The sequence below is a fragment of the Pieris rapae genome, chromosome 1 (genome assembly GCF_905147795.1).
Source record: "Pieris rapae chromosome 1, ilPieRapa1.1, whole genome shotgun sequence".
Taxonomy (NCBI): Eukaryota; Metazoa; Arthropoda; class Insecta; order Lepidoptera; family Pieridae; genus Pieris; species Pieris rapae.
Window position 1 is genome coordinate 1,752,635 of NC_059509.1, and position 13,715 is coordinate 1,766,349.

The window sequence follows — 13,715 nt, forward strand, 5'->3', positions numbered from 1 at the left end:
CATAATATAATTTTTCTTTTGTTTTCTTTAATTAAGAGAGTTTCAAAGGACGACATCACTATGGACGGATATGGCCTTTGTCTGACCCGCAGGCTCACATTTTAATAAAAAACAACAATAATGAAAATTATATCAGCTGATAGCATTTTTCAATCACCGACTCATAGGTTTTGAAATACCCCAGAATCAATAGACTGGGTCGATATATTTCCTAGAAGTAGCATTGCATTTCTTCATGAGAAATGTATGAAGTATGATTATATAATCAAACTTATATTTAAAGTCCTAAAATCATCATTGCCCAATCTGCAAGTAAATTCGTTTGTATTTCAGGCCTTTTAAATAATCTATAATTTTGTCATAGATGAAGATTAACTTACCGTGAATACTGGTAGACCAAGTCCAATGATGTATAGCATAATGTTGGTGACCGTAGATTCTTTGTACGGGTGCTTGAGGGACTCGTCATCGCAGAAGAAGCCTCGTTCATACGGAGCTCCCCATAAGTAGAAGGCGAGGATCAGGAAGCCGACTGTAACAAAAATTAAATTATTACACGCATTTGTGAGGTAAATAAATCTCTGTAGTAAAGTTTAAACGATACTAACGCACTTAAGACATTTCACAAAATGTATTTTACTTAAAAATTAATATAGACTAACTTTCATCTGAAATATTGGTATAAGTTTATAAATAAATTAATATTTACAAGTAAATTTAAACACAGAACTATTCATAATATACTTCAAAGAATATAATCCGCCAACATTGTTCCAATTTTAAAATCTATTATCTGTGGCATGTTCTCCATACCATCGACCACAGTTAACACATTTTTTAGAACATCCACAAAGTTGTAACACCAACAAGGATATTAACAGCACATCGGTTATAAATCTAAAAACCCCTAAAAAGGCAATAAAAAATTTAAATTGGTGAAGAGTGATCCCATTTGAATTAACTATTGTTTTACGGATTGTTTCGTTTCCAAACAATCGAGGGACGGACAAAAAACAGCAGGTATGACATAGAGATAATTGAAGGGTTTGGGACAAATTAATAGATTTTTGAGGTGAGCACAAGATCATATATTTGACTTTTACCGTGCACTTAGTTTATTTAAAATTCTTCTTTTTGATCATTTATTTATTGTCTCTTATATTTATATTAATTGTGGATTATCTTTTATATTTTTCATAATTTTATCTTTTCTAAAAGTTTTTAATCCCTTCTAGTTTTAGTTACGTGTTATTTTTTATTCATTATTTATGCACTTCTTGTACTTTACCCTCTGTATGCGTTTTTTTTTGTTTGATAAGAACGCCGCCCGTTGCCTAATAACTTATGAACCTGCTTTTTATATGTATGTTTTTGTATAAGATACCAAAGTATAAATTAATAAATATTTTTCTGATTATAATTATTTAAAAAAATACTGGTGCTCAAAATCCTTTTTGAGACCTAAAAGTAAAGTCAATAAAGTATGGTATTTTCTGGTAACGTGCGTATTGCGTTACTAATATCCTCCTGCGGCGCGACTGCTTTATGGTAAGGGAGTCATGTGGGACTCGTTGCTGTCCATACCAACTAAAACACCGTACGCTAGTCCGCATCACATGATCAGTCTTCAAAGCCACGACCGTAAACGACCATTGTGACAAAATATATATCTACTCGTGCAGTAGTTAGCTAATAGAAATGCGATAGTTTGTTTATCCTTTGCTTATCCTTTATATATCCTATGTAATAATAAAAAAAATACATATGTGATTTACCACAATTTATTAACTCAAATTTGTCATATGTATCAAATCTAATAAACCTTATGAATAAAGCCAAATTATTATTTCCATCCTAACGTAGAATCTGTAGTCATATTAAAAATCATATCCAGTAGTTATATGAAACCGCGTTCCCCTTTGTTATTGATCCGTATTCCGTACTAAAACAACACACACTCCATTATCGTTCACTTTGTTCAAATCACTGCTGTCTACAGCTTTTACGATCTCTGCTAAGAGAATTATTGTAAGTTACTTTTTAAGTTTATATTTTAGTATCCACTGTCCTCCGCAAACTTTGAATAATAAACATACATACTAGTAAGTGTAAATACTGTTTTTAATAAAGAAAAGCTTCTCAATAGTAAAGAGGTCGTAATAGTATTAACATATTTATAAGCAAACTTAGCATTAATCACAATATCTGTATTGTGATTAATGTTTATGCTTGGAGAAGTTTGAGTATAATGTCGGCAGATTTATTGCAGTTGATTCCGCCCCCCCCCCCTTCTTTATAGAAAATGTAAGCAAAGCTCTCAAAAATAATAAGTGTTTCTAAGCAATGTATGGATAAATAATTACCGTAGACGTAATCATTAAACACGAAAATCAAAGCCCCCTCTCCCCCTATAGTGTTTACGTATTACTGGAACAGCGTGACTTAATTACGAAATGGGATTAAGTAATTAAGTCTTACTATAAAGATATGTTTCAGCCCGAAACTTTTAATTAGAAATATAGTAATTGTAATGAAAACTTAAGATATAACAAATATTTAAAAAAATGCGTAGTTGCGGATACATTGATCGAAATTTGTAAAGAGTAGAAGTATCTATATGATGTAGGTACAACTATGACATATTGACTTAATTAATAGTGCTGCATTCATATATCAACTTTCAGTAATTTATTACTTAATTAAAATTTAACATATATTTTATTGATATATACATATTATAATTTTGACAACGTAAAATGAATAATTTTCTATTCACAATTACTGTAACTTCAGAAGTTCCGTCATTTTTATCCAATCGAAACTTTATGTTTCTTGGTCTATAAATAAAATATTGCATCGATTGAAAGATCGGATCAAAACATAGGTTTTATCAATATATTGCAATCACTGTACCTGACCGATAAAGAGTTGAATGCCTTGTATTGTGTTTCGATAAATTTATCATCTCTGAAATATAACACAAGATTTCGTATGTTCTAAACTATAAACTCCATAATTCACCGACTAAGAAAATTAGAAATACAAGCAAATATATGTATGTGTTTTTACACTGAAATATATTTTTCGGTAACCAAAATGCAGTATGGAGATTTAAGCCTTGCATACGTGAGTCACTATCAACACGAACAAAGGTGAATGACCTCTTACATAAGACATTATACAATGTTAGGTTTTCATAAACAATAATTTGATATATTGAAACTATAGACGGACGCGTATTTCTAGAACGTTTTTTTAAATATATTCTACGGGTTACGTAATTAAAATATTATAATATATGAGAATTGAACGTGCGACTCTGAAGGTCGTGTCTTATCCCGGATGTGCAACGACATTTCCTTTCTTCGTGCACAAATTTAAACCCTCGTAGAATAAAGAAAAACATCGCAAAAAAAATAATTTCTGAGCCTAATTCTGGCATCTTCGTCGATTTTCCTTAACATAAACATACATTGTTTAAAAAATACTTTTCTCTAATTTTACGTTGACAAAAGCAGATGTGTTGAAAAATGTCTTCAAATAGCAGTTGAATAAATACTAAAGGAATTTACAGCCGCTGATAACAGTTACCGTTAAGTGAAGTTTAAAAGAACAGAAATTTGTCGCGCTTATTATAAATGTTAAAGAAAAATTACACAATTGTATAGAAAATCGGTATTAAATATATTTAGGTTTAAATTAATATATATAAAGAGTGCATGCGTACAAATAACATGTATGAATATGAAGTGAAACTTCTTTGTAAATTAATTATTGCTAAGGAAAAAGCCCCAATACATGATAATTTACCAGTATATGATCACTGTTTACACATATACGTACACATATACGTGCTAATAATGCCTGAAGCCTATGACAGACACATATAATAGTATAAAAACGCAAAAGAATATTTGTAAACCATTTTTCATTAATCGAATCAAAAAATACAATCGATTTATATCTGCCAGACCGTAACATGTCTCATTCCACCGGAAAGCAGTAATGAACTGATGAATGAACACTCAACATTGTGAATTACGACTAAATGTTGCCGTAATTAATCTCCAACTGTCGGACGACCATTGCCTTCATGATGATTCTCGTTCTGTGCCAAAATTTGTCAATCCAAAACCAAAATTTGCGGGAGTGAAATAAATATAATTACCTACTACGTTATGTACGTCATTGGGCAAGCCCAAATCGCACGTCTGATTTATTATCAGCTTCTAGGGTTTGTACCATATACAAATTTATTCATATAGATAGACAGTGGGCTTTTAGTATCAAGGGCGTAAAACGGACGAGAATTACTGGTAGGAAATACTGACTCTTCTCTAAATAGCCAGTTTATTTTTTTAAACTGCTTGTATAGCTCCAATAGTATAGCTCCTATTATATGATGCTCTTCATCATAAGCAATAAAAAATTATATTAGATAAAATCTAAGTAAACAGAAATAACGTTTATATGGCAATAAAAAACATATTTCCAACCAATAAACGTGAATATGACGCACTGTTTTTTTTAAGTCTAATAGCTTCTCAAACTTACGCCTACACAGCGGACGAATAAATGATGTCATAGCCCCAATAAATAACCTTAACTCGTCCTAAGCACACAGTGACATCAACTTAGTACGATCATTTTCTCATATCATTATCCGAATAAAACACATCGTTATAAAAATCAGTACAGTACAGTATGATAATTATGACTATGGTATGTTTACATTCTTGGTAGAAACCACGTTAGTGGGTAGAAATATTAGAAATTAAATAATTCATTAGCAGATAATGCGTTAAAAGCTTGAAATGACAAAGCAGTTTTAAGGAGGGTAGTCAGTAATAATTTATCGCATTGTTAGCCAAAACAGGCATTGTTTCAAACGAGTCATTGTTATAATGTATGTTAAGTACAGCTGCTTCGAAAGCCTCATTTGCAACTACAAGCCTTCATTATTTTTTAAACGATAAGTTGTTTTATTTTTTAACTAAAGGTCATACAATATGTTAACGAGTGATCAACATAGAATTTTAAAGAAAACATTGGAATTTCTTCTTAAAACAAATGACAGAACGCATGAATTATCCATCAAATCCAGTGGCGCGGCAACCCTAAATAGGTCTTAGCCTCAGATCTTTATTTTAATTCTATAGAGAAGTAGGTAGTAACCTTCTGCGTTATCGATTTTGGTGTTGGAGACCCATATCTCCACGTTTCCTTACGATTTTAGTTTTCGCCGAATAATCTGCAGGGATGAGCATCGAAACTTTTAGGTATAAAGAGTCACTGGGTGGTCACGAAACTACAGAGTACAGAAGAAAACGTTACGGCGCGTTACATGGGGGGGGGGGGGGGTGTCAAGATCTCCAAAAATTGCGTGACCTAATTCTAAAACGCCTCTAAGCCCCTTGGGTAAAACTGCTCTAGTACACAATACGCACGTAGAAAAAATCATGAATTCAATAATATGTATAACGAAGCATATTTTGGCCTGTTACTAAAATTATTAGTTTTAAAGACAAGAGAGGTAAGTAGGTACCTAGTTTCGTCTAAAAATTGTGTCTACCCGAAACGCGATTAAGTGGAAAATTTTATAAATTTGTTTAAATTGAACTTATTAATTAAACCGTGTTGACACTTGAAGATTATTAAATAAATCCGACGCTCAAAGGAGATTGAAAAATAAATCCTACTGTCATTAATTAAAATATAAAGCGAGTAATTATATCCCTAATTAAATACCGTTAGTTCTCATTCCACAGCCTTTTAATAAAAACATTCTTAATCATAAGGTTATGCTGATATATATTTTTATTTATTTAACGAAAAATAAAAGGCAATGTGACGGTATAACTTTAATTGATCACAAATTCTCTACCAGAGCGTAACCATTCATTACACTAATATTATAATAACGGATTTATATTGTTAAGGTACTAATTTGCAACATATAAACGTTATATATTGTTAAAACATACAGCAAAAAATCCATCAATTTAAACAAACATGTTCTTTAACAATTCCAAGATATAATTAATGTGTGAACACTGATTAATTGTCGAGAAGTCGGTGCGATTGAGCATTTCTTTTATCAATTGTTGAGAGTAATTATTTAATCACTAACATATTAACATTGTCTTTCTCCATATATGAGCTCGTCAGTATTAATTGCAATCGATTGAAAAACTCTTATAAGTGGCTTTATTAAATGATTTTAATTCGTTCAGACGACAGTTGAACGACATCACATTAAACATTCAGTGGCGTTGCGTAGAGATGTGGGATCACACATCTTCTACCGCATTTACAATGGAGATGTTCAGAGGAGTTGTTTAGATTAATACCTGCAGGTGCGTTTCAATATAATACATTTGATTATAAATTATTAGGTTAAGGAACCACGAACTTAAAAGGACAAATATATAGAGATAGAGATTCTAGAGATTCTTGCTCGACAGGACCCAATGAACTTTAGCGCCCCAAAAATCTATAGTAAATATAACTATCAAAATCGACAAACACACAAAAATAGAAATCTAGAAATCTTTACTTTTATTTTATATATTTGTTAAAAACTGCCTACTTATCCTAATTAGTCAGACAAAGTCAAAAGTATTATGATAATTCCATTGGAAAATCAGCGATCGTAAAGTAGCGTCGTAAACAAATCCTCTTAAGAATAAGTTGGTTGTTAAAATATCCTATTAAATGTAGGAAGCAAACTAAATATGGAAACTGGGATATTTTTAGAAGCGATAATGGGAAAAATATGGTAGAGTACTTTACGTCTATGATATAAGGAATTATGGAAGAAGATACAAGAGTGCTGACTCAACGCTGAGGTAACTGCGTTTGAATATAGACTGTGCAATTGATTGATGTGCCCAATTACTAGGTCCTCGATGAAAAAAATCCATGATAGACTTTATAACAAAAACAGACAGAAAGTACAACTTGTAAGCTCAAGAACAAATTTTAAAACAAAATAACGCGAATCAAAATAACTTTATTACACACTGGGACTATTACACACAATAAGAAAAATGCAATAATTAAAAGCAATATAGTAAATATATTGACAAATAAATAATTTGTTTGCGCGGCAAAATAACCTGATTGTACAAAGTAAAAAAAAAAATTAAAAAATGTTAAGTTTTTTTCTCTACTACCTCTAGATGTTCCTCAATATCTTTACGTACGTATGTGATTCCGCTGGGCGTCATCACAGGCTCATTCGAAATTACATACTTATTTATAGCAAGAAACAAGTGAAACAAATTATTACCAATGTGCCACACCTCTAATATGTGTGTGGTAATACCACCGACGCGTACAAACACTTATAATATAATAATGATAACTAAAAAGTTGAAACAAGCTTTTTAGGTTTGGGCCTCAGATTTCTGTATCAGTTTAATGATCATTTGTCAATCTAATAGGCAAGTAGGTGATACGCCTTCTGGGCCTGATACGCTGTTGACTTTTTGGGTCTATTAAAAAGGTTACATACCTAAATATTACAAAAAAGTACTTCAGTTATAAAGTAGTATACAGAATGTCTCTCTAAAATCTACAAAATACATCGAAAATCTCACGTTAACAATCGAACATATTCTGATCTGATTATGAGATCTCATAGATGTATGCCCAATACATGGCGTAATTATAACTATTCCCGGTGTATATTGGCAAGATTTTGCGGGCTAGGGAAAGTCATGCATTTGCAAAATATGATATTATTCTACCGCTAGGCAAAATAATACTATAATCGTCATAAATACGTACTGTAATAACATGTTAATTACATGCTTGTTAAATCAGTATATTTACTCGGAAAACATTGATACGATCTTGTAAAGAGAAATGCTTAATTAAGACATTAAACTGATTAATGTTTAAATTATGTTCTTTTCTCGTTGAAAATAGTATTTAAGCTTAAAACAAAAGAAAACGCAAATATTTTCGTCATTACTTTCGTAAATTGCGAATTAATTCGGATGAAAAAAATGATGTGGTTTTAGTTAGCATAAATTATTACCGCCTCGTTTGACGAATGATTTACTTGCAAAGCCAAAAATTTCAGAGCCGGTAAAAGCTTTAACGTTTCATTATAAGGGAGACAAAATGTGAGTAATAAAATATACAATACATTGACGGCTTTACGCTCGGGCGAAATTCATTATCAGGATACACTAGCTACACAAGTAGCATTATAGCATATCAAAATAGTAGGCTACACTAGCGGACTAAGACGTTGTCCATTGCGTTTTAAATGCTAAAACAATTATAAATAAAACATTAACTAATTGTTAATCTGAACCATTCTCAAATATAATCAATTATTTTTTATATTGATTTGTATACAGCTCAATTTATAAGATTTCCGTAAGGTTTCCGTAAGGATATTATTATTCCATCTACTATAAAATATGTATAATGTAGTCACTATATACATACAATTGTAATCAAATAAAATTTTATTACAATCACGATACTAACTGCCAACATTTATAACGGCGAAGAAACAGATCAGCAAAAACTTATGATTTTCCTGTCCTTAACGAAGGATTATTTAAAATTAATTGTGAAGCAATTCCGTAGTAAATACCATGAGTCTTTCGTTTAATTTTAATTGAGCAAAGAAAAATCGTGCAAATGCCTTCAAAAGCCATCGCACTGTGTGCACAAACCTAGAATCATTCCCCATACAAGATACAATTATGTATTTGCAGTTTACTCTAGTGCTGGTTATGCGCAATTGAACCTCAACAAGGCTTAACAATTTTCACTGTAATTCGTTTCGAACAAGTCTGAAAATCACGAAATTACGTATTCAGTATAATCTCCACTCACTTCCGGAATCTCAATATGATATTTAAGATTTTCTGAATTTCTCGTGTTTATTTTTTTTATGTTACAGGAGACAGACGAGCAGGAGGCTCACCTGATGTTAAGTAACATTCTTATTAACTAACTAGTTACTATTAATTTACAATTTCTGCATATTCGTTACTGTATGAGAATCATAAGTAAATCGAAATTAAAACGCTCAGAAGAATCTTTTTTTAAGTCACAGGCACATGCTATTCCGCTTTTTTAAGAATTGGTACGCTAAGGAAATAGTAGTGGGCAGCTGGTATCAAATAGCGGTGGTTCTCGGCAAAAGCTGCCGTTGAAACGCCCAGTTGTGGAACGACGGAAGTTGAACTGATTTGAATAGTTAATATTACACTTTTTTTTTTTTATAGAACAGGGGGCAAACGGGCAGGAGGATCACCTGATGTTAAGTGATACCGCCGCCCATGGACACCCTCAATGCCAGAGGGCTCGCGAGTGCGTTGCCGGCCTTTTAAGAATTGGTACGCTCTTTTCTTGAAGGACCCTAAGTCGAATTGGTAGAATTGGACACTTAACGACTAGCTTTGTCGTATTTGTTTACTTCAATACTAGTATAGGCATATTCATATAAAACCTTAACAATACACGATACAAATATTATTAATGCATTTAACACCATTGCTGTAAGGTATCTTACGTTTATTTATGTCTGCGGAGGCGGCGAGGCGTGTTCAATCCGGCCCTTACATTAATAACTGCTACACAAAAAGGCATGCAATACAATGAACATGAACAAATTTATGTGAGTCTATAGTACATACAAAACATTTAGTGAGAAATAACGAGTTTGAAATGGGAGTGAAACTATAAAATAAATAAGATGGAGGGGCAAGACGTGGAGTTGTTATTGGTCGGATAGACGCCGTGCGTGCATAGACAAATCAAGGAACCTTTCCGAAAATTTGTCATCTCAGCGATCAGCAATATTATCTTATAGATTTAAATTCATGTACTCGTAGCAGGCACATTATAAGAAGACAAGAGAAATTGGCAATTATTAGAATAGTATCCAAGAAAAAGCAAAAAGAAGAGGGGATGTCAAGTTTATGACGTTACTAAGCTACGGTGGCCTGGAAGAGAACGCTTGTTAGCGATAAGGCCGCCCGTTGCATCCCTTGTAATTTTTATGTATTATGTTATTTGTGTTTCTTGGCAACGAAGTGTGAATAAATAAATAAGCTAACATTTTTTTTTATATCTGTAAATGTACTTAGTTTACTTGTTTAGAATATTTTGTATAGGAATTTTATCCGTGTTTTCATCTACAATTTGTAGCTCTAAGATTACTAATAAATATGGTCGAAGTATCGTACTCGTTCGCGTTTCCCGAATAACACTGTCAAGTATCGATTTCAACCACAACCCATTGAGTATCGACTTTTACTTCCTGCGGTCAGCTTATTATAGCAGTGATTACTGTAATTACTAATCGTATCGAGTTAGAAAGTTTGGTTTCGTCCGACTATCGTTTTTTGCCTTATTAGACGTTATTACTTGCAATGTAAGCTCAGTAAAAGTATCGAAATAATAACACTATATTTTTGGTCAATTTCAAACAAAATTATTATAATTCAGATTTTCGTGAACTTTTATTTACACAATGATGAAAAAATCTTTAGATTTGGTATTATGATACCCTTATCGTGGTAGGTATATATATGTAGGTATATATAGCATGTCTTGCCAGGGCTTCATCACAAAGCCAAAGTAAAAACCATGAGATATTGCGAAATAATAGAAGACGCTTTGATAAATCAGACATGTCCTTTCTTAAGAATTTGCACAACTGTGACGCTAACAATGATCACCAAGGTACAAGTTTATGGTGTGCGTTGACAGGTGATGGCTTTTCAAATAGTTTTTTTAATCTATTCAAAATACAGGTAAAGATGTCGCTACAAACGTCTGATACTTCCTTTCCCAAATAATAACATATGTTTATTCTTAATTCCAATTTAAAAAAACACACACTTAATAAAATTAGTATTAAATAATTCAATTAGGAAATTTCAGTATTTTTTAAGTTGCCATTTTATTCGCGTCAGTTTGACCAAATCGTTAATAGTAAATCTTTAGACGTTTCGCAAAATTAAACCTTGCTGCATTAACCTTAGGTCCATTTCAACATGCATCAATGCACCTCGGGAAAGAGACAAATGAATTGAAACCGTATCTATATTGTAGGAAAGTTCATAGTTCTTTAAAAAAAATTCATTGCTTTACGCGATTGTTTTCGTTTATTAAATAAATCCACTGCCGTATTTATGATCGACGATTAAGGCGAGGATAATTGTAAAGGAGTGCGTTTTGAAATTAATTGTAATGTTTTTCATTTATTGCTTTCATATATCAGACCTCACACTTTAGCATGGGCAATCATTATCTTTGCAATAAATTAATAAATTCCCGCTGTGTGCAGTCGAATTCACGTAACCTACAATTTAAGTAGCCAACAGCTTAAGGTGGGAATATTACAACAGCTCAAAAAAAGAAAATAAAGAAAATTGGTACATCCAATAATTACATATGGATTTAAAAAATTCTTTCAACATTAGAATGCAAGATTAACACTGATTCATATAGGCTATTTTAATTGCAAGAAATTTGTCTGTGATTGAAATTTGAAAGTGAAATCAGGGAATTTCACTGACGATAAGATCTTTTTAGAAATTACCCGTGGATGTCATCCAGCCAGCGATACACTATTGCTAAAAACAATATTACGTAGGAATGCCCGTATATACTGTATTTTTAGAAATGGTTAAAACATAAATATGCACCCGTGCGAAGCCGGAACGGACCGCTAGTATTATATAATTATTAACATCCTACAGACAGTTTTAAAACATAAAAATGATTATTGACCGGATTACGCATCGGATTGAGAAGCTGCTAGTAACATTTTTTTACTATTTACCAATATAATATTTATGGAATTTTCTATATTCTCGACAACATTGCGATCCATGCGTCGGGTTGCCTCTCTCCCTAAAATATGGCGAGGTGGCCGATGTCTGGCCATGCATACGTCGTGAACGGGTGCTACTTGTGGTGACTGGTCGTACTTGAATTCGTGTATGCGGTGATAATAGTTGTTTCTACTACGTATTTGTGTGTTGTTCTCACGAGTATGTAAGTGCGTGCTCCCGTTTCACTATGCCTTCTGCTGATGGAGGACAAATCTTTGTTTTTAATTTATTTTATTATTCTTTATTACTCAAGATGTCATATGGAACATGGTGTAATGATTGCAGCTACTTACTAACGTTGTGTAAAAGAAAAAACTTGGCGATAAAAAAGAGTGGCGGAGAGTTTATTGCCAGTCCTTCTCTTCCATTCTACGCCCTCGATTTGAGAACTGGCAGTATATGTAAAATTAGGAGCATTTAATGTCTATTTCTTTTTTTTGACGTTTATAAGTGTAATTTTTTTTTATTATGTTACCTATATGAATAAACGATTTTTGACTTTTTGACTTTTTTGACATTTATAGATTATTGTATAACCTGTCACAAAACTACGTATAGATATACATATGATTAAAATTCTTCATATACACAAATACATAAAACTTTTCTAATATTTCCATCTTCGTGGGTGTGAAGCATTAAGAAGCCATAAATTCTGACCAAGCCATAACACCGAGATTGTTTCATTACTTTCAATCTGTATCTTGATAAAGTTTTTTATTTGATTAAGTTTTGTATTCATGCAATAATGTCATTTCTCGCCGCCACCCTGGTTGGTTCTATTATCACCTAGTGTTGATTGATTTGTTAATAGCCGTGTCGGCTATTAGCTAAGTACTAGCTTTTGCTTTTACTTCGGAGTTCTAATTATCAATAGCGATTGCTGACATCAATATTTTGCGATGGGAACATCGCGACAGCTCTTAGAATTTTTTCAAAATAAATTACGACGATTCTTTTTTAATTACGACAAATTGACGTGGAGGTAATATTCTTGTATACAACTGGGTGCAAACGGGAAAGGCTCACCTCATGGTAAGTGAAACTGCCGCTCAGAGACACCCTCAATGCAAGAGGGTTCTCGAGTGCGTTGCCGGCCTTTTAAGTATTAAGAATACGCTCTTTTCTTTGAGAAATGTAAGTCGATTTGGTTCTTAAGTACCTATTGGTTAAAAACAATGTCCAGAATCCAGATTATGCTTTCACCACACTATTGTAATTTACTTCTTTTTTTCCGATTATGTATACAATAAATAAACAAATTGACGGTTCTAAGGATCCAGAGACGAGAGTTACCAAATTACTAGTCGTTATATTATATAGTTGTAATATGTAATACGCAGACTAAACATTTAATAAAATACGTACAAAAATAGATCTTTAGATGTGCGTAATAAACTAACCTTTTTCGTCGTTACCTTGATCTGTCGTGTTTATTATTTAAATTGTACTGATAACAGATAACATCAAGGCATATTTTACGATAAAACATGAGACGAAATCAAAGCATTTTAATGCAAGATATTTAAATTGTGCCATTACACGAATCTCAGGTCATTATGTCAAATAGATATTGTTATTTAAAATAAAATATTTCAATTTAAGTTCTGTATTTAAATAATAGGATCATTTTATTAATTGTGAATTTATTTCGAAATACATATTAATATAGCAAATCTCCGTCATCTTCCCTCGTGTTTTGTAGACTTATAGACTTGGCCAGTCCATCGGAATTGTTGGGTTCTTGGGTGCTTTAATAGAGGATTTTAGTTTTACTCTATATATCACTCAAATCACTCGCGTACAACAACATAATATAAGCCAAATAATTAAATGTTAATT

The 13,715-nt window shown here is 32.2% G+C and overlaps 1 protein-coding gene across 1 annotated transcript in view; it reads right to left on the bottom strand.

Annotated features, from left to right (window-relative positions):
- LOC110999924 (putative phosphatidate phosphatase) overlaps nucleotides 1-13,715 on the bottom strand; it is an 88,940-nt gene that overhangs the window by 62,872 nt on the left and 12,353 nt on the right. Inside the window, exon 2 of the mRNA XM_022269215.2 lies at nucleotides 381-532. Coding sequence (XP_022124907.2) covers nucleotides 381-532 — 152 coding nt within the window. The remainder of the gene's footprint in view (nucleotides 1-380; nucleotides 533-13,715) is intronic.